General features: G+C 37.6%; 1 protein-coding gene and 1 non-coding gene across 3 annotated transcripts in view; one reads left to right on the top strand and one right to left on the bottom strand.

Annotated features, from left to right (window-relative positions):
* Window positions 1-13,966: 13,966 nt before the first annotated feature.
* On the top strand, window positions 13,967-14,041 carry Trnap-cgg. The gene has a single exon. It is a non-coding gene; the product is annotated as a tRNA-Pro (tRNA).
* A 1,771-nt stretch (window positions 14,042-15,812) lies between these two features.
* The window catches only part of LOC124794757 (trans-Golgi network integral membrane protein TGN38-like), an 80,618-nt gene continuing 69,204 nt past the window's right edge, over window positions 15,813-27,226 (bottom strand). For both annotated transcript variants that reach the window (XM_047258374.1, XM_047258375.1), the window contains exon 4: window positions 15,813-16,596. In XM_047258374.1, the coding sequence (XP_047114330.1) occupies window positions 16,456-16,596 (141 nt within the window). In that variant the 3' untranslated portion in view covers window positions 15,813-16,455. The remainder of the gene's footprint in view (window positions 16,597-27,226) is intronic.

Below are 27,226 nucleotides of genomic sequence, written 5' to 3'. Positions count from 1 at the left end.
GCCATGGTTTGCCTGAGAGGCAGTGGATGAGAAAGGGTTGTGAATATTTTTGTATGAAACACCGAGGGCAGGCCTCTCATTTCCTTTTGCAAGTGAATATTGCTTCAATTTTCTATTTTTATGTTCATTAATAATTTTTGAGATAAATGTGTATTGATTCTGCAGTATTTTAAAATTGAAGAAATTTTTCTAAAGCACCCTTGAGGTTTACTAAATTAATTTTTAGCTTCTCCACTTAACGTGATTATTTCATCTGCAACTGCTTTTATTCCTGGAATTTTTTAAAATAAGGATTGGGAGGTGTCTTAAATATAGATTTTATATTAGGCTTCTAATTTCTAAAAATTTTTGAGGGGAGGGGGCAGGGGGTGCACTAAGCCAGACCAGGCCTCTTCGTCCTCCATATCTGTCCTGTGATTATTGACAGCCTCTTCTCAAGGTTGCATAAAGTAACAAAATTGTATCAAAGAGATAGTGTGAAAACATACCATGTCTGTACGTATGACGCTTCTGATATGGATCTGAATAACTAGCAATGTGAAACCAACTATTCCCTTATATTGTCAGCTATTTCAAAACCTATATGAACAAGAGAGAGAGAGAAAACAAACACATTATATATTGCAAATTACTACAATTACAAAAATAGCAATAATATACTAAAAACATACCATGCTTAATGAGATTTCAGTCAATTATAAAACGTATATACAGCATTATTATACTAGGTAACTTATCAATGCTAAGCGCTGTGTGTGTGTGTGTGTGTGTGTGTGTGTGTGTGTGGCCGAGCGGTTCTAGGCGCTACAGTCTGGAACCATGTGACCGCTATGGTCGCAGGTTCGAATCCTGTCTCGGGCGTGGATGTGTGTGATGTCCTTAGGTTAGTTAGGTTTAAGTAGTTCTAAGTTCTAGGGGACTTATGACCTCAGAAGTTAAGTCCCATAGTGCTCAGAGCCATTTGAACCATTTGTGTGTGTGTGTCCAGTAGATCTGATTTTCCTGTCACCTATTTGTAACTGTAGCAAGACTAAATGCTGTATATACTTGTGAAAGCGAAGCCAACAGTTGCTGGTAGGTGATGTGCAAGCATACACAGTTGCCTCACATGGTAAACAGTGTGAATCATCTGAAACTTAACGCCAACAATTCTGCAGAAATGGAAAGTGTTACTAATGTGCAATTTTCGCAGAATGGATTGGTAGTCAGGGGCTCATATTGTTAGCCTATAAACAGACTGTCTTAATACTTAGAAAGTGCACTTTTTGTGCAAACATACACTTTTTTAAACGGAACAATGCTTATTGACATTAGCAGACTACCGTTTTTACTCGAATCGAAGCCGCACTCGAATCTAAGCCGCACCTGAAAAATGATACTCGAAATAAATGAAAAAAAAAATTCCCAAATCTAAGCCGCACCTAAAATTTGAGACTCGAAATTCAAGGGGAGATAAAAGTTGTAGACCACACCTCCAAATCGAAATAATGTTGGTCCATCATAACAAGTGACACAAAATAGGTCGAACGGATGAAGATACAGCTACAGTAGTTTGGTTCGAGTCATAAGCTTAACTGTTAAGTTTTACCAAGTTGCCATTGCTATCTATATGTCAGGCGCTCCGTCCGTATTTATATGGGTACCCTTCCTTTTTCACGTCCTTCGTCTAGTTTGAATCAATTGCTTATTTTGCTTTGATCTGATAAGTGATGTTCTCTTTGTTATAGCTGTTTGCATCATCCACTATTGTACTGTGTCATGCATTGTTTGTTGCATTCCGATGATGAGTCTTTACGACCTGTCGCCGCTCGCGGCATGGCTTGCTTTAGTGTGCGGTACCACCGCTTACAATTCAAAAAAAAAAAGGAGAATAATTGTCTCATAAGCGAAACAATGACAAGAGACGGTTATTTGTAGTTACTTACACTGCTGCTTTCTTTGATACTGATCAACAGGAACCAAATAATAAACTAAGTATGATAGAAGATGTTCTGAACGAGAGTTTAGCGAAAATTTTTCTCCGTTTGAAAATCTTTGCAGACGCCTCTTTAGTACATTAAATTCTGCACAGAAATTATTCATCTTAGATTTAAAAATCTAGTCAGTTGCCATGCTTCGTTTCTGACTGTATCACTATTCATCATAAGAATAATACGAATATAAACAGGACATGATATGTATATTCTTCCGCGTTTGCTGTTGTCTCACTCTAGTTTCGTAGTTTATTAGGGAGACAGGATTTAAATGAGATAGCAGCAAACACGAAATAATACAAGGCATAACATTTACATTATTCTACCTTTTCTTTTAATTTATTCACTGACGCAGAGGTTTTGGCGCCAGTATTTATCTTTGTGCCTGCAAAATATGCCTGTGTAGCGCTACATATATTCGACGGCAGAGGTTAGTTGTGGCGGCACCTACCTACATTTTACAGAACTTCCACTTTCTTTGCACTCGATTCTAAGCCGCAGGCAGTTTTTTGGATTACAAAAACCGGGAAAAAAGTGCGGCTTAGATTTGATTTGATTTATTATTGGTCCTGTAGATCATACAATTTGTACAGCAAAGCACATCATGATATAGGACAAGTCAATTTGAAAAATTATGTTAAGATGGTATATGACGAGAGATGACTGTAGTGGCACATAACTCACATAGCAGAATACATATAGGATATATAGACAAAATATAAAAAAAGGTGGTGTGTGATGAGAGATGACAGTGATGCATACTGCACATAGCAGAATACATATAAGACATACAGACAGAATATGAGTAACAAACAATAATTAAATTATCTTACTAAGTAGAAATATCTACAAGTGAATATACAGCTTATTACAAGTAATTAAAATATTGTGGTACATAGTTCACATTGCAGAATACATATATGAGATACAGACAGAATATAGATAAGATACAATAACTAAATTATCTTACTAAGAAGAAACAACTACAACTGAATAAACAGCTTATTGCAAGTAATTAAAATTTTGTTTCAAGAAATTCATGTACGGAATAGAAACAGTGATTTAGTGGCAATTTCTTTAATTTAATTCTCATTGTTTTTGGGTTTTTGCTTGTTTTTATGTCTGTTGAGAGGTGGTTGTATATTTTAATGCCCATACATTTAACCCCTTTCCCATATAATTTTGTGTTGTGGGTTATAATTTATAACTGTGTTTTGTTTCTGGTGTCGTGTGTGGCGGTCTGCATTTCTGTTGAGGGCGTCCAAGTGCTGTACTGCAAAACAAGCTAGTTCCAATATATAGAGGCATGGCAGTGACAGGATTTTTAGCTGTTGAAATAGTGGTTTACAGTGTTCTGTTCTTTTCTTACATTTCATTATTCTTACTACTTGTTTTTGTAACTTGAAAATTGTAAGAGAATCAGAGCTCTTTCCCCAGAACATTGGGCCATAGCTCAAGACAGACTCAAACAGGGCATGGTACACCAGCTTCAAGGTATCTACTCAGGCAGTGTCTTTTAATGATCGTAATAGATAGCAGGTTTTACTAAGCTTTTGTGACAATGCCTCAATATGTGGTTTCCAATTTAGTGTGTTGCTGATGGTAAGTCCAAGAAATTTGGTGTCCTGCCTATTCGTAATGTCATCTTTGCCAATAGCTATAACTGCATTGAAGGGGGGTAGATTTTGTCTAGTATGGAAGTTCATACTTACAGTTTTTTTGAGTATTTATGAGTAATCTATTTGCTTCAAACCACGACTAAATGACAAGTAGTTTCGTTAACTGCATCTTGCAATGTGTCACCTCTACTGGTTATCAGGATATTTGTGTCATCCGCATTCAGAAAGGCGCTGGCATTTGGTATGTGTTCTGGGACATCATTTATGAACAATATGAAAAGAACAGCGCCAAGGACAGATCCCTGAGGGACGCCATTTGTTGTATGTAGTATATCTGACCTGCAGTGCCTGAATGTCTCTGATTTTCGTATTTCTACATATTGCTTTCTTTGACTAAAGTAGCTATGGAACCAATTGTGGGCTACACCTCTAATCCCATACTTATGGAGTTTCATAAGCAGCAGTTTGTGGTCAACCATGTCATAGGCCTTGGACTGATCAAGAAATATACCAACAGCAGGTTGTTTACGGTCAACGAAACTTGAGCACTTTCTAGAAATGCATTTTCTGAAATCTGTATTGGGAAGATGCGATTATGTTGTTAGAATTTAAACATATTTCTAATCTAATTAACATACATTATTCAAATATTTTTGAGAAGGCAGATAGTATAGCAATTGGCCTATAGTTTGTCATGTCCGTTTTCTCTCCCTTCTTGTAGAGAGGTAAAATTTTAGCAAGTTTTAGCTGGTTTGGAAATGTTCCCTCTAGAAATGAGGTATTTATGATATTTGACAGGGGTCCACTGATGTAATTTGAACACTTATGAAGTAAGAAGCAGGGTATCAGATCATGCTGAATAAATCTTTTTGACTCTTTTTTTGTTTTAAATAATATCTTCAATTTCATACGGTGTTGTAGGAGATAGGAAAAAGGAGTTCAGAGGAGTATTATTTTTGAGACAAGAGTGTGCAGTGCTTGGAGAGTTAGTCTGGAGATTTGTGGGAGGAGAGTGAACAGTATTTGAAGAGTTGGTTAGTAGATTTGTGGAAATTTCTGAAAAATAGCTGTTGAATCTATTGACAATTTTATGTGCATTTTCAGTCTTTTGTCCTTCTATATTTAGTGTGATTTTATCCTCTATCCTTAACTTTCTACCAGTCTGTTCATTTAGTATACCCCAGATGGTCTTACATTTGTTGGAAGAGCACCTAATTGTTTTATCATTATGAGCTTTTTCAGCCCATTTGATAATTCTCCTGTATGTGTTTTTGTAATTTTTATAGTATACCTTGAACACTTTGGATTTGCCACTGTCCAGTTTGCCAAGTCTGTGCAGCAGCCTCATCTTTTCTGATGAAGTTTTAATACCTTTTGTGACCCAAGCACTCTGTTTTTTGTAAGTGATAGTCTTTGTTTTCTCTGGGAAATGGCAATTAAAGTAATATTCAAATATCTGCAGAAAATTCTCATATTTTTCATTTGTTGTTGAGGAAGGAAATACACCTTGCCAGTCCTCTTTCTCTAAGTACAAAGTTGTTTATTTTGCTATTACTATAACTTCTACATTTAATAACTGTTTCTCCTGTTGGGAGTACATTGAGTGGTGGATTAAAATATATTGTTAGTGCACTGTGATCTGAAAAACCAACATCTATAATTTTTACAGTGCAATCAGTGTTAGTAGCAACCTGATCAAAGACAGCTGTTTAATCTCGTAGGACATATAACTTTCATATTTAAGTTGAATGACATCATTAAATTTACTAATTGGGACTTTCGAGCAGATTCTTCAAGGAAATCAATATTGAGATCACCACATATTATTATATTTTTTGAGTTGCTGTGACAAGCTATTTCTAGCAATAGTGCGAAGTTTCTGAGAAAGACTGAAATGTTACCACTAGCTGACCTATATACACACATTATATACATATTTAGGTCGGCAAGTACTACCCCAGCTATTTCAATGTCTTTGCCTAAGGAATACACTTCACAGGGATGGAAAGGTTCACAGCTAATGATATTTGTTATGTATATATAAGTTCCACCACCTTCGTAATTTTTCCTAGAGTAGTGGTGAACTAATCTGAAGTTTTGAATATACTGATAAGGTAATTCTGATTCTTTTAGCCAGTGTTCACTAATACACAGTATGTGCATGTCTGACAAAACATTAGTATCACTTATAAGAATTTCAAGTTCACTTACTTTATTTCTCAGTCCTTGTACATTGTGACAGTATATGTTAAGGTTGTCACATTATTCTATGTGAGGAAGATTTATGTCTGCTGTGTCCTCTTGCGAAAGATGTGACTTGACCATAAAAAATCTTCGTTATTAGCTGACACTTTTTGTTTTTCTTGAAGATCTTCTCAGAGATCTTGAGATCTTGCTGCTTGAAGCTGTACTCCCAGAAGAAACACGACTCTCCAATGACGAATATGATGCAGTGGGAGTATGTTGTGATCTCGTAGACTTTCCTTGTTGAGCTGTTGTTTGAATAGTGGTATCCAAATTTTGATTGTGTAATAATTCACCGCTAGTTTCTTGTGATTTTGTAGGTGAAGTTTTCCTATCTCTTTCTTCATTAATTGCAAGGGAATTTTTTGATGCAGCTGTTTCTTTTTGTTCCAACAGTACACTTTCATTAGGCATGGGTGCTTTTAGTGCGATTGGTGGTGTGGTGTTTCCATATATTTTGGACGTCTCTGTTAACGATGCGTTAGCAAGTACATGTTTTCCTCGGCGGTTTCTGTGCATTCCATGGCAAGTAAAGAAGCTTCTTTCTTCGGAGCTAATGTCTAAGAACTTGACATGTTTGAATGCTTTACAGATTTTCCGAAACTTTCTGTTTGTGAAATGTAAATACGGTAAATTAGAGTGTCAGTGGTGTCTGTTGCAGGATTCTAGTGCGTCATTTATTTATGAGGTATTGTATTTTGAAAAGTTTCTACATTGACCCTTGTCTGTGCCACTCAGCCTGTGTAGTTGCTAGGTACGATGATGTTATGTTTGCTTACAGTGTGCTCATGTATTTCTTGAGTGCATTGCGACTTGCTAGTCAGTCAGTGTACAACAGTCCAAACAGTAGGTCATAAGTGGATGATGGGATTACCAATGCAGAAAGAGCTGACATGCTCATAGTGTATGGAGAATGCAAGAAGCATGCAATTTGTTCTTGTATGGTGTAAGTGGCACACATCCCAACAGACATCAATCATCTTGACAGTTATTTACCAACCTCTTCAATCAATTATTTTCAAGTGGTAGTGTAACACCTAGACACTGCAACAGAAGGAAACAAGTGACTGATGTTGCGGTTGAAAAGTACTACAGCATGTCTTCATGAATTGTTTCTAAATTGTTGGATTAGATGCAGAGGGCCTGATCCTTGGCCAACCCATTCCTCGGATTTGATGCCTGTAGACTTTTTTCCGTGAGGAAAGATCCTAAGGTCATACCAACTACACTTGCTAATATACAGTTATGTATTACTGCAACCTGCTCAGATATCTCCACTGGAATGCTAACACATGTGCAGCTGTCACTGGATAACAGATTGGAAGTACGTATTACGTTGCCGGTGGTCAATTTGAAGACAATGTGCGATGGTGAATTGTCTCGTTACTGGCGTAACTAGTGTATGCTCCTGTGTTGCCGTTTAGTGTGTGCTTTTTTTTTTCTTTTGATCAGTCTTCTGGCTGGTTTGATGTGCCCTGCCACGAATTTCTCTCCTGTGCCAACCTCATCGTCTCAAAGTAACACTTGCAACCCATGTCTTCAATTATTTGCTGGATGTCGTCCAATCTGTCTTCCTCTACAGTTTTTGCCCTCTAAAAGCTCCCTCTAGTACCATGGAAGTCATCCCCTGATGTCTTGACAGATGTCCTGTCCTGTCATTGTGTCCCTTCTCCTTGTCAGTGCTTTCCACATATTCCTTCCCTCTTGGATTCTGCACAGGACCTCCTCATTCCTTACCTTACCAGTCCACGTAATTTTCACCATTCGTCTGTAGCACCAAATCTCTAATGCTTCGATTCTCTTCTGTTCTGCTTTTCCCTCAGTCCATATTTCACTACCACACAATACTGTGCTCCGATCGTACATTCTTCCTAAAATTAAGGCCTTTGTTTGATACTAGTAGACTTCTCTTGACCAGGAATGCCTTTTTTGCCACTGCTAGTCTGGTTTTGATGTCTTCCTCGCTTTGTCCATCATTGGTTATTTTGCTGCCTAGGTAGTATAATTCCCGAACTTTATCTACTTAGTGACCATCAATCCTGACGATAAGTTTCTCACTGCTCTCATTTGTGCTACTTTTCATTACTTTCATCTATCTTCGATTTACTCTCCGTTGATATTCTGTACTCCCATTCAGCATATAATGTAATTCTTCTTCACTTTCACCCAGGATAGCAATGTCATCAATTAATTGTCTCATTGATGTCCTTTCACCTTGAATTTTAATCCCACTCCTGAACCTCTCTTATTTACATCATTGCCTCATCGATGTACAGATTGAACAGTAGGGGTGAAAGACTACATCCCTGTCTTATATTCTTTTTAATCCGAACACTTCATTCTTGGCTGTACCCTCTTATTATTATTATTCCCTCTTGGCTCTTGTACATATTGTATATTACCTATCTCTCCCTGCAGGTTACCCCTTCTTTTCTTAGAATTTTGATTACATTGTTGAACTCTTTTTCCAGGTCAACAGATTCTATGAACAAGTCTCAATTTTTCTTTAGTCTTGCTTCCATTATTAACTGCAATGTCAGCATTGCCACTCTAGTGTCTTTACCATTCCTAAAGCCAAACTGATCATCGTCAAACACATCCTCAATGTTCTTTTCCATTCTCCTGTATATTATTCTTGTCAGCAACTTGGATGCATGAACTGTTAAGATGATTATGTGATAATTCTCACACTTTTCAGCTTTAGTAGTCTTTGGAACTGTGTGCATGATACTTTTCCAAAAGTCAGATGGTATATTGCCAGACTCCTACATTCTACACACCAATGTGAATAGTCGTTTTTGTTGCCACTTCCCCCCATTCTTTTAGGAATTCTGATGGAATGTTAGCTATCCCCTTTGCCTTATTTGATCTTAAGTCCTCCAAAGCTCTTTAAAATTCTGATTCTAATATTGGATATTCTCTCTTCTAAATCGAGTCCTGTTTCTTCTTCTATTACATCAGTCAAATCGTCCACCTCATAGAGGCCTTAAATGTACTCTTTCCACCTATCTACTCTCTCCTCTACATTTAACAGAGGAATTCCCATTGCACTCTTCACATTACCATCCTTGCTTTTAATTTCACTGAAGATTGTTTCGATTTTCCTATGCTCTTAGTCAGTCCTTCCGACAATCATTTCTTTTTTGATTTCTTCACATTTTTCTTGCGCCTACTTCATATTAATTTCCCTGTAATTCCTATTTATTTCATTCCGCAGTGGCTTGTATTTCTGCATTCCTGAACTTTCTATAACATTCGTGTTCTTCCTTCTTTCATCAGTCAATGAAAGTATTTCTTCTGTTACACATGGTTCCTTCGCACTTACCTTCTTTGTACCTATGTTTTTCTTTCCCTTTTTAAAGATGTCAATTCCTCTTCAACTGTTTTGCCTCCTGAGCTATTCCTTATTGCCGTATCTTTAGCCTTCGGAACTTCAAATGTGTCTTGTCATTCCTTAGTACTTCCATACCCCATTTGTTTGTGTACTGATTCTTCCTGACTTGTCTCTTGAACTTCAGCCTGCTATTCATCACTACTACATTATGATCCACATCTGTATCTCTCCTGGGTGCACCTTACATATCAGTAGCTGATTTCGGAATCTCCATCTGACAATGATGTAATACAACTGAAATCTTCCCATGTGACCCAGCCTTTTCACGTACACCTCCTCCTTTCGTAATTCTCGAACAGAGTATTTGCTATTACTAGCTGAAATTTATGACAGAGCTCTGCTAGTCTTTCTCCTCTCTCATTCCTTGTCCCAATCTGGTATTCTCCTGTAACCATTTCTTCTACTCCTTCCCCTGCAACTGCATGACTACTAAATTTTCATCTCCCTTTACGTACTTTATTACCCTTTCAGTATCCTCACATACTTTCTCTATCTCTTGATCTTCAGCTTTTGACTTCGGTATACCTGAACTATTGTCGTCTATTCTGGTAAGTACAACCTTGTCACTGAACTGTTCACAGTAACACACTCTCTGCCCTACCTTCCTATTCATAATGAATCCTACTCCCGTTACACCATTTGCTGCTGTTGTTGATATTACCCTATACTCCTCTGACCAGAAATCCTTGTCTTCTTTCCATTTCACTTCACTGACCCCTACTATATCTATATTGAGCCTTTGCATTTCCCTTCTCAGATTTTCTAGCTTCCCTACCACATTCAAGCTTCTGACGTTCCACGCCCTGACTCGTACAACGTTATCCTTTTGTTGGTTATTCAATCTTTTTCTCATGGTCACCTCCCCCTTGGCAGTCCCATCCCAGAGATCTGAATGGGGGACTATTCTGGAATCTTTTGCCAAAGGAGATCACCAAGACACTTTTTCAATTACAGGCCACATGTCCTGTGGGTACACATTACGTGTCTTTAATGCAGTGGTCCCCATTGCCTTCTGCATCCTCATACTGTTAATCTTGCTGATTTTTCCGCCTTTCGGGGCAGTTTCCCATTCAAAGGACAAGAGAGTGCCCTGAACCTCTGTCCGCTCCTCTGGCCTCTTTGACAAGGCCGTTGGCAGACAGAGAGTGGCTCCTTATGCCGAAAGTCTTCGGCCGCCAATGTTGATTGTTAATCAAAATTTAAGCGGGGGTGACTTTTGAACCCAGGACCAAGGATGTTTTGATTACTAGAAGTGTCAATGTGGGAACTTTTAAAAATACTATTACCTTTAAACGATTTGCACTACAATCCTGCAACAAATGCCACTGGCATTCTAGTTTGTTAATGTCAAGAGCCATTGATCCATTTATAAAAGTTTGCGATTGCACAAAAAATACGTTTTCGAAGTATTATTACAACTTGTTGATTGGCTAACAATACAAGCCACTGACCATCAATCTACTCTGTGAAAACCACACAACAATAGCACTTTCCATTTCCACAATATTTGCTCTGTAAATAGGAATAATAATAGTAAATCAAACAATGGGAAATCCAGGATGGAATGTAACAATCCAGAGAAGGGAAGTTGCTATTCACCATATAGAGGAGATGCTGAGTCGCGATAGGCACAATAAAAAGATTCACAGAATCATAGCTTTCGGCCATTAAGGCCTTTGTCAGCAGCGCACACACACACACACACACACACACACACACACACACACACACACACACACGTACATACATCTGCAGTCTCAGAGAGCTGAAACTACACTACTACTGCTGACAAAGGCCTTAATGGCTGAAAGCTATGCTTGTGTGAATCTTTTTATCGTGCCTATCGCGACTCAGCATCTCCGCTATATTGTTACAATAATAACAGTAATACAGATTAAAATATATATAATAAAATGCAGACACAAAGAAAATATAGGAAAAGTATACACACAAAGGTTGACATTACAAAACAATGCCATAAAGATCAGGAGAGTACAGTTTAATAGAGCAGCTACAAAAAAGAGCACACTTTGTTGTGATATAACCTTTTTTAGAAAATCACAATAGAAGGCCATTTATTATACATACCAGTATTTAACATTAAATAAATATGTCTCTCACATACATTTACTGACAGTAATTGAAGTGCTTCATCAGAAATACAATTCCCATCAACCCTTAGAATAGAAAATTCGTCAGAGGCTGAAATGTTTGTTCTGTTAGAGACACTGAAAATTGCACTACAGTTCTAGCTGGCTACGAGAGCCTTATTTGTTATTTTGTTGAAGTGCACTGAAGGTAATGTGCCTCATTGTGCTGATTTACCCAAGAAAACTTGATTTCATTCCAGGTCCAAACAGCCTCACAGGAGGATGTTCCACGTAAGGGGTTATACTGAGTCTGATCATTCAATGAAGAATCTGGAGCTCTCTTTCTACAACTGTACATCTCCTACTTTTCCACTAAATATAATTTCATTCCTTTACATGCACTGTGTAGCACAAGCATTCCCTGTATAATACCTCGCACTGTGTGTTCCTCCTTAATAACATGTGCACCGAAGGCCATCTTATTTTGGGTGTATGTGTCTTCTTTCATGCAGACATTGAACGAAGTACAAATTTTGTCAATATAATAGTAGTGAGAGCCATTAGAATTTATCCTATGTACTACTGAATTACTAAAATTGTCCTGTTTTGTGACTACTGCTGTCTTTACATATCTATTTTTTTCCCAAGTGAACGAAGTAAGAACTTTTGTATTTTTGTATTCTAACATGATAGAATCCAAGGTTTTCATGTGTTTTGAAAAAATTCTGAGAAATTGGTGAAATAATGTTGTGAATACCAATTTTTGGAGCTGTACCATGATAAATTCCAACAACTGTGATCAAGCAAATTTTTGCGATTCTTTCTTGCATGGCCTACGTGCCAAGCCAGCCTGTCCTACAGGACAAAAGCAGTTCTTTCTAGTAAAAGCTGCTGACAGAGTACATTTTCATCTGTCTGCTGAATGCACTAACATTTCATGTCACCAGGTAGTGAAGAGGGTGGTGAGAGACAAGTGTTATGTGGCTGCTACAAGATGCGTCATGGGGAGCACAGGACAGTGAAGTTGTTCTCTTCGTTTCTAACTTTCAGACTGAGCAGACAACTTCATGCCATCTGCATCTGTGTCTGTTCTCTCCGACTGCCCACTGGCCAATTCAAATATGAACCACCTTTCTCTCACCTTCCTAGTCTTGTTATTTTCTTTACTCTCACACTGGCAGACACCCTCACATTCTGGCCTGAATGAGCTCTCATGCACCCTGTACAGGTGGAATATAGTCAGAAGTTAATTTTATTTCTTCTTCGTATATCCATAATTAAAACGGACAACTTTGAATGTCAGCTAGTATAATATATGTTAAAAAATGACTTAATTCCTCCAGTTGTATTACGGTGCTGGTTTTATTGGCAACTAGTTTCGATGTTGTTACATCATCATCTTCAGGCCCATACTTGTTGACAGTAACCATATGTGTCCAACACATACTACTACTACTGGCGAAGAGTTCTCGGGCCATCCGGCTGGAAGCCTGAGAACTCTTCGCCAGCTGTATACGCCGGGAAAGCATACATTCACACATACTACTACTGTTAGACAGTAGTACTAATACTACTACTGTTAGACATATACGGTTACTATCAACAAGTATGGGCCTGAAGATGATGACGTAACAACATTGAAACTAGTTGCCAATAAAACCAACACCTTAATACAGCTGGGGAATTACGTCATTTTTTAACATAATTTTATTTCTCTCTTTCAGTTCAAACCCTCTCTACCAACCTTAACACAGGCAACATCCACAGAGGTGTGATCTGAACACAACTTTACATATGCCCTAGCCGCACAGATGAAGAGACTGAAACAATGTACAATGAAATAAATAAATTATTCAGATCATTGGAGACAAACATGTAAATGGAGCCTGGAAGACGAAAAGCTACATAATATAATTTTGCACAGAGCACAATTTAGCCATTCCTTATACAAGGTGGGGCAATAAAAGTGGCCCAGAGAACAGAGTTCCAGGGTACAAAGAAACAAAGTAGAAAAAGGAAATACAGTACTAACCTGACAATACCAGATGTTGAAAGTGACCACCATTCATCTCGTCACACTTTTGGCTCCTAGTCAGCATGTTGCTGAAGGCAGATTGAACTTGGACAGCTGGAATTGCTGCAATGTCATCTGAAATCATCAGTCTTGAAGACTGTGAGGTTTGTTGCTATACACCTTCGACTCCAGGGCTCCCACACAAAGTAATCGTACACTGATGGATCAAGTGATATGGGTGGCCAGTTAGGGCCATGACCAGGCTGACCTCTGCTAACAGCTCTGTCAGTTTGGAGATCATGTAAATGTGCTATAAGTTTCGGCTGGCTGTATGGGTAGTTGCTCCATCCTGTTGGAAGCAACTGTGTGTCTTTTCCTCCTCAGTTAATGCTGCCACTCATCCAGGCCACTTTTATTTGCCGCCGACGGAGAAATGAATGCAATACAGTGGAAAGCAAAAGGGGGGGGGGGGGAGTATATGAAAAGCTGGTAGGTATGATACTAGAATGAGATTTTCACTCTGCAGCGGAGTGTGCGCTGATATGAAACTTCCTGGCAGATTAAAACTGAGATTGGAAGGTAGGAGACGAGGTACTGGCAGAAGTAAAGCTGTGAGTACCGGGCGTGAGTCGTGCTTCGGTAGCTCAGTTGGTAGAGCACTTGCCCGCGGAAGGCAAAGGTCCCGAGTTCGAGTCTCGGCCGGGCACACAGTTTTAATCTGCCAGGAAGTTTCAGGTATGATACTGTATAAATAATTTTACACCACCCTGAAAGAAACCCGACACCTGTAATATGATACTGTACAAATAATTTGACAGCACACTGAAAGAAACACAACATCTGTAATAGACACCCCTTCAGAATTATTGAGATACTTGGGAGAACGTAACATGACAAAACTATTCCACCTAGTATGCAAGATGTGAGATGCAAGAAATATCCTTAGACTTCATGAAGCATGTGCTGACATGTGTGAATAATACTGTACTACCAGTTTAATAAGTCATAGATGCATGATACTGATTGTTTACTGAATAATTTTTAAACAAACAGATAAATACATGGAGTCACTACTAAAAATAAGAATAAACTATGTGAAGATTGAGTTACTCTGTTTCATTATTCTGGAACATATGTTCTAAACAGCATGCCAGGCACTGTTCAGTTACTGATTAAGTTCAGTTCATAAGGAGCCTGAAACATTAATTGGTTGCCAACTCCTCCTACTCCAATGACTGTTTTTATATAAAACCAACTGCACAGCTCAACACAGTAATGTGACTGCCATAAATACATATTGTGAACTGTTTACCACTGCACAATGTGTGGTTGCAATAGCCTAAGAATGAGCTTACACACATCCATGTGTAAACATTTAAGTACATATGAGAAATATAAAGGACCATTTCATCTGGGATCCGTGGAAGAAACATTAAGACATCCCCCCCTCTCTCTTTCCCATAAATATGTATTACATATCCTTGCTTCATCACAGGTTCTACACTGTTGAGGAGCTATGAATCTATGAAATGAAGAGTATATTTATATTTCAACTGCTCTTTTGACTATTGGAAAAGAGAGGCAATAGGCCAAATGATCTTATTCTTGTTGATGTAATGGGCCACAATTTTGCTTTAACAGGCAGATTACAACCTTGTGGCAAATACTTTTTTTCAATGAAGAAAAACTGATTTCATCTGTTATTAGCACATTCAACAAACCAACTGATGTTTTACTAGGCTATGACAATTAGGAACAGTGTATTTCCTTTAATACCATAGAGAAAATTATGAAATTTCATTTTCAGTTTAGCCACTCATGCTGTAGGGCCCAATGAGAGATGTTCAGCTTTTCACCTGTTGAAGTTAAGTATTCACAAATGTCACATTCAGAATGGAAAGATACAACTGATGATTAAACAGTACAAGACTTCAACGAGAAGTGCATTGCCTATTTCATCGGTGAACAAAAGACTGTATAAAATAATTTTGATTTATTTGTGATAGAGCAAATTCAAAAACTTCTAACTGGTCCTAATAACAGTTGCAGTAAAGCCTTTTGGAATGCAAAAATACTGATGATGGATATGGAGGGAGATGAAGAGTACTGGAAATGGAGTATGTCAACAAGGAAGACAGAAGAATGAAGAAAGAAAGTAACAGAGCTTGTTATTACTTTACGAACAAAATAAATGCACAGAAAAGAACCAGATTCCATATTTCTTTTTCTTGTTGTGTATATTTTGATTTTTTAATCTGTACTAATGAAAACTACTGCAGATCACCGTAATGCATGTAATCAGCCACAGTGGACAGTTTTCCAGTTTTTGTATTTCTTCAACTGACACACAAAGCAAGAAGTTACAATGAACATGTTTATGACTGGTGCAAAATATAGTTATTTGTCTGTTCAGGAAGTTTAAATAGGAATACCCCACATTTTTAAACAAAAAACTATGTTTCACAATGATCCACTCTATAGTTTTTACAGATCTATGTTCAGTATTTACTATACAAAACCAACTTGAGTCTTTGTTGCAATTGTCATTACACTGACTCTACTTAAAAAACCAAGTTTCATGCTATTAAAGTAGACTGTGGCAATAAGAGTAAAAATAACAAATTTAGTGAAAATACTTGAGATATATCTTTACTTAGTGTCAAATGCTCTTCTTGTCTCTACAGAAAATACACTGACACACACACACACACACACACACACACACACACACACACACTCTGATGATACAATATAATAAACATTCAGTTATTCAAATTTATTTGTTTAGCCTTGAGAGGGTGACATACACAATTTGCAACAAAATTCCATGTTTCAGTAGCTGTCAAAATATCTCTTGCCGCACTCCACCACCTTTATTACTTGGCCAGTTAAAAAACTTTCATGTAGAAAACAGTTGACACACACACACACACACACACACACACACACACACACACACACTGCTCAAGTCCAACAATGCCTTTAAGGATCACTTGAATATTTCCTTTTAGGATTCTAGAAGTTCCTCTTATTCATAAGATCACAGAAATGCACTGTCATCTTCGGTTGCTTGCCTGTTCTTTCACAGCAACATAATTACAAATAAAATGGGCAGGAACATTCAATATATAACTTGTGTGACTGAGGCACTCTTTGACGATGAGATAGCTTCTTCCAAGTTGCTGTCCAGTTTTCGATATCCTGACGTATTAGGTCGTCTCCTGCCACGCCTGGAGCGTCCTTCCAGTGCAAGAGCCAATATCTGCAACAATGGGCACATTGCACACAGCCTTCCTTTGTACCATTATACAACATATAAAAATATCTACCTTTTAAAATACTGTTTACCATACTGTGTGAAAATGCTTCAGAAAAAGTGGTAGCACTCATTTTAGGGCACTGACAGAGTTTTACTATGGCACTAAGCTACTTGCTTGATGGAGCCCATTTATGAAAGGTAAAGACATTGTAGAGACAGTTCTGGCGTTACACTTGATAATGGAAGCAAGGCTTAGGACAAATGAAGACATAATCACATTATCTGTCGATCTAGAAAAAGGATTTGACAGTGTAAAATGGTGCAGAATGTTCAAAATTACAAGAAAATATGTATAACTTATGTGGAATGACAAGATGTACAAGCACCAAGAGGGAACAATAAAAATGGAAGACCAAGGATAAAGTACTTGGATAAAAAAATGGTATAAGGAAGGGGTTTAATCTTCCACCTTACGTTCTATCTATACACTGAAGAAGCAATGACAGAAATAAATGAGAGGTTCAAGAGTGGGATTACACTTCAAGGTGAAAGACTACCAATGATAAGATTTGCTGATGACATTGTTATCCTCAGTGGAAGTGAAGCAGAATCACACGATCTGCTGAATTGAATGAACAGTCTGAGTACAGAATATGGGTTGAGATTAAACTGGAAAAGGATGAAAGTAATGAGAAGCAGCAGAAATGAGATTAGGGGTTACTCTAACATCAATCTAATCACAAAGTAGAAAAAGTTGAGATATTCTGGACCTTTGGAATCAAAATAACATACAATCAAGAAAGAAAAGCCAACTAGTACAGGCAAAGAGGGCATCCCTTGCCAAAAGAAGTTTACTAGTGTCGAACACTGGTCTCAACATGACAAGGAAATTTCTGAGACTGTACATCTGGAACACAGCTCTGTATGGTAGTGGATCATGGATTGTGTAGTGAAAGACTGGAACAGAAAAACTGGAACAGAAAGGAAACAAAGCACTTCAGATGTTGCACTACAGAAGATGTTGAAAATGGGTGTACTGAGAAGCAAGCATTCCAGGTTAAAGTGAACCTAATGTGCGATTTTTGAAAACTGACTTTCGTAATAACAAATGCTACTTATAAATAACTTAAATACTGAAAACAATCAATTTTTGACAAAATAATTTAACTGGATAGATAAAAAATCTACTCACCAAGTGGCAGCAGAGCACACACATAAAATATAGTTGTAATTAGGCAAGCTTTCGGGGTTCCTTCTTCAGGCAGAAGGGTTGAAGCAGAGCACACACATAAAATATAGTTGTAACTAGGCAAGCTTTCGGGGTTCCTTCTTCAGGCAGAAGGGTTGAAGGGGAAGGAAGAAGGGTGAAGGAAAAGGACTGGAGAGGTCAAGGAAAAGGGGTAGAATTTGGAAGAGTCACCCAGAACCTCAGCTCAGGGGAGACTTACTGGATGGGATGAGAAGGAAAGACTTATTATTTGGGATTGCATCAGATGAGATTTGAAAACCTGAGAGTTTAAAGGTGGAAGACAGGGTAATATGCACGGCATAGATTGCTGTTTTAACAACATGCAGGAGTTAATCAGAGTTGTCTTACCTGTCTATTCTCCACCGACCTGCTCCCACTTCTGTTACATACAATTAGCTTTACACTCTTATTAACTCATGCTTTATGTTCAAGCAGTAATCTTTGCCTTGCATATTACCCTGCCTTCCACCCTTAAGCTCTCAGGTTTTCAAATCTCACCCAATGTAGTCCCCAACAATCAGTCTTTTTTTCTCATTACATGTGATAAGTCTCCCCTGACCAGCAGTTTTGGGCAACTCTCTCAAAATCTAGCCCTTTTCCTAGACCTCTCCAGTCTTTTTCCCTTCACCACTCTTCCATCCCCTTCAACCCTTCTGCCTGAAGAAGGAGCCACTGGCTCCGAAAGCTTCCCTAATTACACCCATCTTTTACGTATGTGCTCTACTGCCTTTTGGTGAATACATGTTTTTATCTATCCAATTAAATTATAGCTTAAACACTGGATTTCTTCCAAATAAGATTTGTTTTTCAAAATATGTAGTATTTTTATTTCTAGAAAATTTCTTTTTGGTCAGGCTTCAACAAAATACATAACAGTAAATTTGCCATAGTAATGTTGTCTGGCCCATACTCAAATTAACTGTAACAATACTTATTTTACTGCAACAGGAAATTGGATAAGATTATTGAGAACATTATTACATTTACTGTGAATGTAAGGAAATGAATGATTTTATGATAATTTTAATCTTTTATAAGTATGATGTGAAAATAACATCTGTTTTAAAAAATGAGAAAAGTTTCTGTAAATTCCTAACTTAAAATGGCAGGATATTGTATTTTTATGAAAGTTAGACTAAATGTGTGGTATTTAAGAACCTACACCACAATTCTAATAAATATTTAATAATTATCTGATAATTTGCTGTAATGGGTGTTGCATATTTTTTGTACTGGGTACTAAATGATTTTGTACTGAGAATTACATAGCACCTATATGGGCTTCCGGGTTTCCAGATGAAATATTACATAACCTAAAAAAAAATTACACTGAATTACATGAAAATAATAATTTAAATAGTTTAAATTTTAATTCGAATTTTAATAATTGAAGGAGTCTCCAATAGTAACTGTTAAGTCTTGCCAGGAAAAGTTGAAATCTGACTCAGTGAAGTGGACGCAACATTTAGAAAAACAAAAAGAATGTAACAAAGCTAGGAGACTGAAAGTGAAGGAAAAAGTGGATAAAAACAAATATCTTGAAGAAGAGAATACAAGTAAGATTTGAGAAAGAGTAAGATTGCATAGGGAGAAAAAGAAAGGTGTAGTTGCAACTACAGATGCTTCTGACTCACCTACTGAGACTTAGCAATGTGCTCAGTCTTTTGGAAGAGCAGTAAATAAAGCAAAAACGTATTTGCCAATCAGTCCCCATAAGAAGATAACTGCTCTTAAACAACTGGCAGGTGACATTATTGGACCTGCGATCCCTTCAGCCCCTAAGAAAATCAGGTGATCATCAACTCTAACAAATGAAGTCAAATTAGAGATTCAAGAGTTGTTCTGCAGTGACAAAATTAATTGGCTGGCACCTGGCTGACAGGATGTCAAGTCTGACAAAAATCTTTTATCTGGGGAAGATCCCACATACTGAAGAGATATATGGTCATGTATATGAGGGGAAGCATATGAAGAATTTAAAGCTTCTCATCCAGAAGTAATCACTGGCATGTCAGCATCCTTTTCTTTAGGTCCTCAACATGTTATTTCAGTGATAAAACTCCTCATAGTGTTTATGTTTGCATACACCACAGCACTTTCATAGAGGCTCTTTCAAAACACATATTAGGCTTCCCAAAGACCCTTAAACAACTAATATTAGCTTTAACATCCAATTTAGATGATGACAAATGTATGATAGGGGTCTGGAATGTTCCAATATTAACCTCCACATTCAAAAATTAATTAAGTCCACTGCCATAAAATATATATATATATATATATATATATATATATATATATATATCAGCTGGCAACAATGGGATGTTGACGTTGGTGAGTGCCATAAAGCGAATAACACTGATGGAACATATGAATTAGTGAGATATTAACTTGTGGAAAAAAAAACACACATTTTGAAACTGAGTATGTGAAGAAAGCCCAAGCTGCATATTTTGATAGACAGAGGGAAGACTTACTTGAAAAAATAAAAAAGAGCAGTATTTCAGGTTGACTTTACAGAAAATTATTCAATGATATCACAACACAAAATTTGGTCTGCTCATTGGAATAATAATCAAATTTCCATTTTCACTTCAGTGGAATATTTCTAGCTTACATTAAGAATCATGTGAAGGACATCGAAAGTTTACATAATGACAAAGAGAAAGTTCTTCAAAAAGAGTTGGCATTTACGGAAAGATGGGATCATGTGTATCCCATACCACAAATACAGGGGTAACATGACTTCAGGCTGTATAACCAGAATCATTGTTGATATCTAAAGCATTTCAGTCAGAAGTAAAGACAGTTGGTATTTGTTCCGTAAAGACAGTTAGTATTTGTTCTCTGGAAGTTGAGCAACGAAGTGCTAGTACAAGGCTTTACTACAAGCAGGTCTACTACATTGTGAAGAAGAGTTGAGCAAAGTATAGGAGGAGGATGTGAATGCAGGACTGTTTTAGTTCAAGTTGCTGCTGAAAGTAGCAAACAGAAAATATTTACAGAATCTAAAACAATTTGTTGGTGTATGCCAAAGTGCTGTGGATAAAGAAAGTGATGCGAAAAAATGTTTGTGCAATCTTGTGAAAGTAGTAAAATTATTTAAATGAAAAGAAAGTGATGTTTCTCATGTAAAATTAACAAATATAATGGCTAAATTACTTATGACACATATTACAATGGAAGGAGGGAGAGTTTTTATGAAGGTGGCAAAAATATTGATGTTACAGAAAAATATGTTTAATATAAATGTATTGCACTCAGACCCTTGAAAAAGGTAACTTTGATTCTTCTAGACCATTGAATTAATAATGTTAATATTAAAAAATTGACAGAGTTTAGAATGTAAATAAGTCTACAATTCATAATAATGTAGTAGTATGCGATACTCATTATAACCTGCGTAACACCTGATACATCATACATATATATATATATATATATATATATATATATATATATATATATATATATATATATATATATATATATATATATATATATATATATATATATATATATATATATATATATATTTGATGATTATTGAAATTACTTACTCTGCAATAGTGGGAAAAAATCTTTTTGTTCTTTACTTGTACCTCAGAATTTTGTCAAGATTGAAGTTCAAATCTCTCAGAATTTTTAGTCTTTACCCAGTTTTAGAAATCCATTTGAAGTAACACCCGTTACACTACTCTCTCACAAATCCTAAACTTATGCACTTTCCTCAACAAAAATCAATCTACTTGCTCATGCAATTCCTATCAATCATCTTATTTTAAATGTGAAAATTTTCATCTTTTATTGCTTGCAAATGTAACACCTGTTACAATGGAATGCCCGTAAAATAAGGAATGTGGAGGTTCTTTACAGAAATACTGAGTGGAGGAACTTATGGAGAACACTGCCAATAAGATGGAGCATGAGGATAGGGTATAAGTGAAGACATCAGAGAACAACTTCCACAATACTATGGGGAGCTGTAGAGTGGAAAAATTGTAGTGGAAGACCGGATTTGAATGATTTGAATATGTCCAATGACTAATTGAGGACACAATGTGCAAGTACAACTCTTGAGATGAAGAATTTGATACAGGAGAAGAATTAGTTGTGGACTGCATCCAACCAGTCAGAATACTGAGTTTTATATGTATGAAAAATGTGTTTCAAATATCTAAGACAAATATATATAGTTGGCTCATATAGCCAGTACACTGAAACAGATAAGCTACTACACACTGGCTCACCCATATTGCATCTGCTTTCAATCCCACACATAACCGTTTTCACTTGAAACCAAGCATTGGTTTGCAGAGCTCACTTCACGAATAAGGAGACAATTTATATAATAATGTTACTGTATCGCCTCTGAAGTAATTTTGGACATCAGTGAATTATCTTGTCACATCCTTTAGAGGTTGCATAGCCTTTATGTATCAAGGCAATAAGATCTAGCTTGTGACACTTTAAAAACCACAGATTATGTGTAACACAGGCCTTTACCTTATGTAGACATAAGACTACATTACAATACTTTGGAAACAATGCCTATCTGAAGTTAACTTAACAATGGAAGTGTTCTTCACATATCATCCAGCCACACTGTACATGTACTACTTTTGTTCCATTAATTCTGCAGACATACTGCTCCTATAACCACTACAGACTGTACCCAGCTTCTAATACTACACAACAATTCATCACATTCTAGACTGAAAATTAATAAAAATAGTAGGAAAAGTCTCAGCAGTATAAAGTTTGTATGTTATTTTGTTTTTGAGGTCTTCTCAAATGGATGGGTCAGGGCATGTAAGATACAAGATGGTACCCACTGAGGAGAAAGTGTTAGTGCAGTTATGATATGTTAACTTTTTGTGCATCTTTACCCGAAAATTAAGACGGCATGGATATCACAAACCAACACCAGTCGCTAAGATAAAAAAATAATATGGGCAGTTTCTGGACAACAGTCTGTTTATAAATGCATGGAGGACAGTGTATTTACAATGAACAGGTAGCTGACGACTAAAAAATTCTGAATCCACATTCTATCCGCATGCCCTACAGGAAATTCCACTGCCTACAACTACCATGAATGTTCATCTCAAAGACCTGTCGGAGATGTATGCACGCAACATGAAAATCCTCCAGAAACTGCTGCCAATAGATCAGTCACAGGGATGTAATTCTAAGTATCAAATCTCAAAGCACATTGTTTCGGAAAAAAGAGCAACACTGTTCTTAACATTAAATAACATTTGATGGACAAAACTTTTAAACTAGCAGCTCATAACATTCATTTGATATTCAGGAACACCTGTGAGATCAACCCCACAATAATGTCTGCTGTAGACTGATGTGCAAATGATCAATGAGTCATTTTTCATCTTGAAGCAGACTATCAGAACTTTAGTTTGCCTGGACAGGCTGAATTAATTTTCATTTTCACAGCTTACATGCCCAAAGCAAACAATATACTTTCAGTTAGTTGCTGCCCCTCTCTCATCACGAGAAATGTAGGGTACTCTTGATGAAACTTTCATGGGACAGTAGATCGATACTGGTGAAACAATACCATGGTGCACATGTTCTGGAGATTGCACACTTAGGTTCCTTGTGGCAATATGTCAGTGCACACTTCACAGCAGAGTAACTTTTATACGCAATTTAATGAGCTCAAAAATTTAAAAGTGCTATGTTTGTTGTTGATGTTACATAAGCAGTTTGCACGTCCATTACTTTATTAGTTTGGAATCTGAGGCATAAGAAGCGAGAGATCCTGTATCATACCACAATACAGCACTTTTACTGGAACTAAAAGTCTGCATGTTACCCTAAACCAAATTCAAATCTTTAACAATTGCCACATTTTCAAGAATGTCACCATTTTGAGGCAACTAAGGCATTTTAGTGTAACAATCTAAGCCTAAGAACTCTTCTTATGCAAAAACAAGATGTATCTAAAGCAGGGCTTAACAACTAGCTGGTTTTGAGCGCGAGTACTCGCGTCTGCTCAGGCACGTGCTCGCGAGCAGGTGCAAGGTCGGGAAGTAGGGTGGGAGGGAAGGGAGGGGAAATGCGCGCACACGTTTGAATAGGGCCGCAGCGTGCCTATTGAATTCGCTCCAACCGTGTAACGTTTTAAGTACTACGATCAGCTGTAACAGTCACTATGCTGTTTAAGAATCATGTCAAGTCACCGTTGTGTAACCCTAACCATGCTTTCGCACTTCAACCCCCATTGGGAGGAACCGTATCTGTTTACAGAAAAAGATGGTGTTGCAAAATGTTTAGTATGTCACAAAACGCTGAATTCTTTTAGGAAATTTAATTTGCAGCAACATTGTATGTCGTACCACGCGAAAGACTACGGAAGTGGAAAATGTGATGGACCAGATCGTGCACAGGAAGCTATTAAACTTAAAAGGAAGCTATCCGAAGAAGATCTGGACGACGAAGAAAAATCAACTGAGGCAGCTCTCAGTTACAAAATTGCTTTGCTTTTAGCAAAATCCCTGCGCCCCTTCACTGATGGCGATTTAATAAAAGAATGTTTGGTAGTTGCAGCGGAACATTTGTGCCCATTTTAATTTGAACAGTTTCAGATTGTGACATTATCTAACATGACCATTATGCGTCGCATACAGGACATGGCAGACGATGTCCAGAGCCAAGTTGGAAATATCTGTAAAGATTTTATGGCGTATTCTCTAGCTCTGGACGAAGGTGTTGATATCACTAGAACAGTGCAGCTTGCCATATTTATTAGAGGTGTTAATAGAGATCTTCAGGTGAGGGAGGAGCTCCTCGATGTAGTAGCCATGAAGAACACTACAACCGGAGGTGATATTTTAAGTAGGGTGTTGAAAGTGTTGAAAATATAGGATTGTCGTGAAATTCTTTAGTTTCAGTGTCTACAGACGGTGCACCAGCGATGACAGGGAAAAAAAAATCAGGTTTCGTTGCGCTGTTGAAGGAGAAAATGCAAAAACTGACCGTGCCGAATGAAATAAGGGGAGTTCACTGTGTGATCCACCAGGAAAACTTATGTGCAAAGAGTATCACTCTAAAAAATGTGATGTGTGTTGTTGTTCGTACAACCAATTATATAAAGAAGTATGGGCTACAACAGGCAATTTAAAAGCTTTCTTCAGTATGTAGAAAGCCAGTATGGTAGCCTGCCTTATTACAGCGAGGTCCGCTGGCTTAGTAGTGGCGAATTATTAAATCGATTTTTTTGCCTACTACATGAGATAAATATGTTCATGGAAATAAATAACATGTGTGTTCCTGAATTGAAAGAGCCTTCATGGAAATGTGATCTCGCATTCTTAGCAGATTTAGCTAGCCATCTGAATGCTTTGAACATTTCACTACAAGGTAAAGATCTGCTAATTACTCATTTCATAGATCGAATACGAGCTTTTAAAATGAAATTGATACTTTGGGTGAGTCAGCTGTAAACAGGAAATCTAGCTCATTTTCCTAAATTATCATCCATGCAAGATGTTCCCAAAGACTGCGAACGTTATTCACATAGTTTAGTTGCCCTTAAGGAAGAATTTGATCAACGCTTTCAAGATCTGACAGCACTAGACGGTGATTTTGATCTGTTCTTCTCTCCATATTCAGCGAATATTGAAGAGATTCGTCCTGAGCTGCAACTAGAAATTATTGACCTGCAGTGTGACAGAATACAGAGACAAATTTCAGAACAAGAAAAACATTTTGGAATTCTACAGACACTTCCCTCAGGATAGATTTCCTCGTTTGCACAAACAGGCGGCTACTATAATATCAATGTTCGGTTCCACGTATGTTTGTGAACAACTGTTCTCTGCAATGAAATGTAACAAGACGCACCTGAGACACGCATTGTCTGATCGAAATTTAAACTGCACGCTGCGCCTACAATGCACAAGAACAATTACTCCGAACATAGACACAATTGTAAAGGGCAAAAAGTACAAGATAACCGAGAATCCCACACTTCAGTGATACCTTTTATTGTGTAAGAGTTCAAAAATTAATACGAATGTAGAGGCATACACTAAGCTAATAAAATTATGTGGCACGTATACATTCTCCTTTATTTGTTTCATTTGTCGCAGTAATAATTCGTGAGTGATATCCCTGCAGGTGGCCGCGGATTTACATCGACTGGCGGCAGCTGTTGTGTGCCCCACGTGACTCTCCCCACTCTCCGCTCTGGTCCGGTAGTGGGGGTAGCGTGCTCGCACTGCTCCGTGCTCGCGCCTTGCTGCTCACAGCTTGCTCCGCGAGCACGTATGTTGTGAAGCCCTGACCTGAAGGAACCACCTCCAAGTTTCATAATGGTTAACACACACTATATTATCATTGTTACCTGAGACACAACTGTGATGACAAACTACTTGAGCTGTCTCGTCAGGATACTTTTACACGATGGTACGTGTACCCTACTGAGAGTATTCTTTCACAAAATTCCACATGTATGTACATGTATTTAACTGAACCAGATTTAACCATGGTACTGAAACACACTTGAGACCCAATGTTGAATGTATGCAAACATTGATTAATGCTAAAAAATACTGTGACCCTAGCATTGAATCTTAAGGTGGAGAATTTGCATATCGTCATTAAAAGATATGAAATGTGATAATAAAAACAAGCTTTGAATGAACTCCTTAGTTTATTACGACAGACAGCTTTAAAATGGAAATGGAAAGTTGAGAGTGCAGCCTGTGGATGGTCTGTGTGTTCAGCACCAAACCATGTGATGCAGATACATCTTAGTAAGTAACTGACTGCTCCTTTCTTCCTGCCAAGAAAACTTTACCCATTCTGCATCATATCTACTTGTGTTTGAAAGGCAAGCAACTCAACTGCAATACATGTGAGTTCCACACTATTGAGAGTCAATATGTTTGGTATGAAGGCAGATTTCTAACTGCGCACTTTCTCAACATAAACATTAGACAATATTATTGTTAATTTTTTGGCCCCTCACTTCCCTGCAATATATTGACACACTTTTTTTTTGTGCCAGAGAGATGGATCCCATAAGGGAGCCTCATTACCAGTAGATGCTGAAGGAGATATCTTCTCTGGCCAAATGCAGAAAGTGGTTCCCAAAAAGGTACTATGAAAACCACGGGAAAGGACGGTGGTGGGAGATCCGATTTGGGGAAGGTTTGTGTGTGTGTGTGTGTGTGTGTGTGTGTGTGTGTGTGTGTGTGTGTGTGTGTGGGGGGGGGGGGGGGGGGGCAACAATGGTCATGATGTTAACATAATTGATCAATTTCTTCCATATCTCAGTATACGACAGAGGTCAATAGATTTTAATTCCTGGATCTTCTGTTCTTTCTTCATAACTGAGCAAACTAGTGAATGTAAAGG

This window comes from Schistocerca piceifrons, chromosome 4 (genome assembly GCF_021461385.2).
Source record: "Schistocerca piceifrons isolate TAMUIC-IGC-003096 chromosome 4, iqSchPice1.1, whole genome shotgun sequence".
NCBI classification, from domain to species: Eukaryota; Metazoa; Arthropoda; class Insecta; order Orthoptera; family Acrididae; genus Schistocerca; species Schistocerca piceifrons.
The sequence above is the reverse complement of the archived record's forward strand: the minus strand, read 5'-3'. Positions and strand labels throughout refer to the sequence as shown.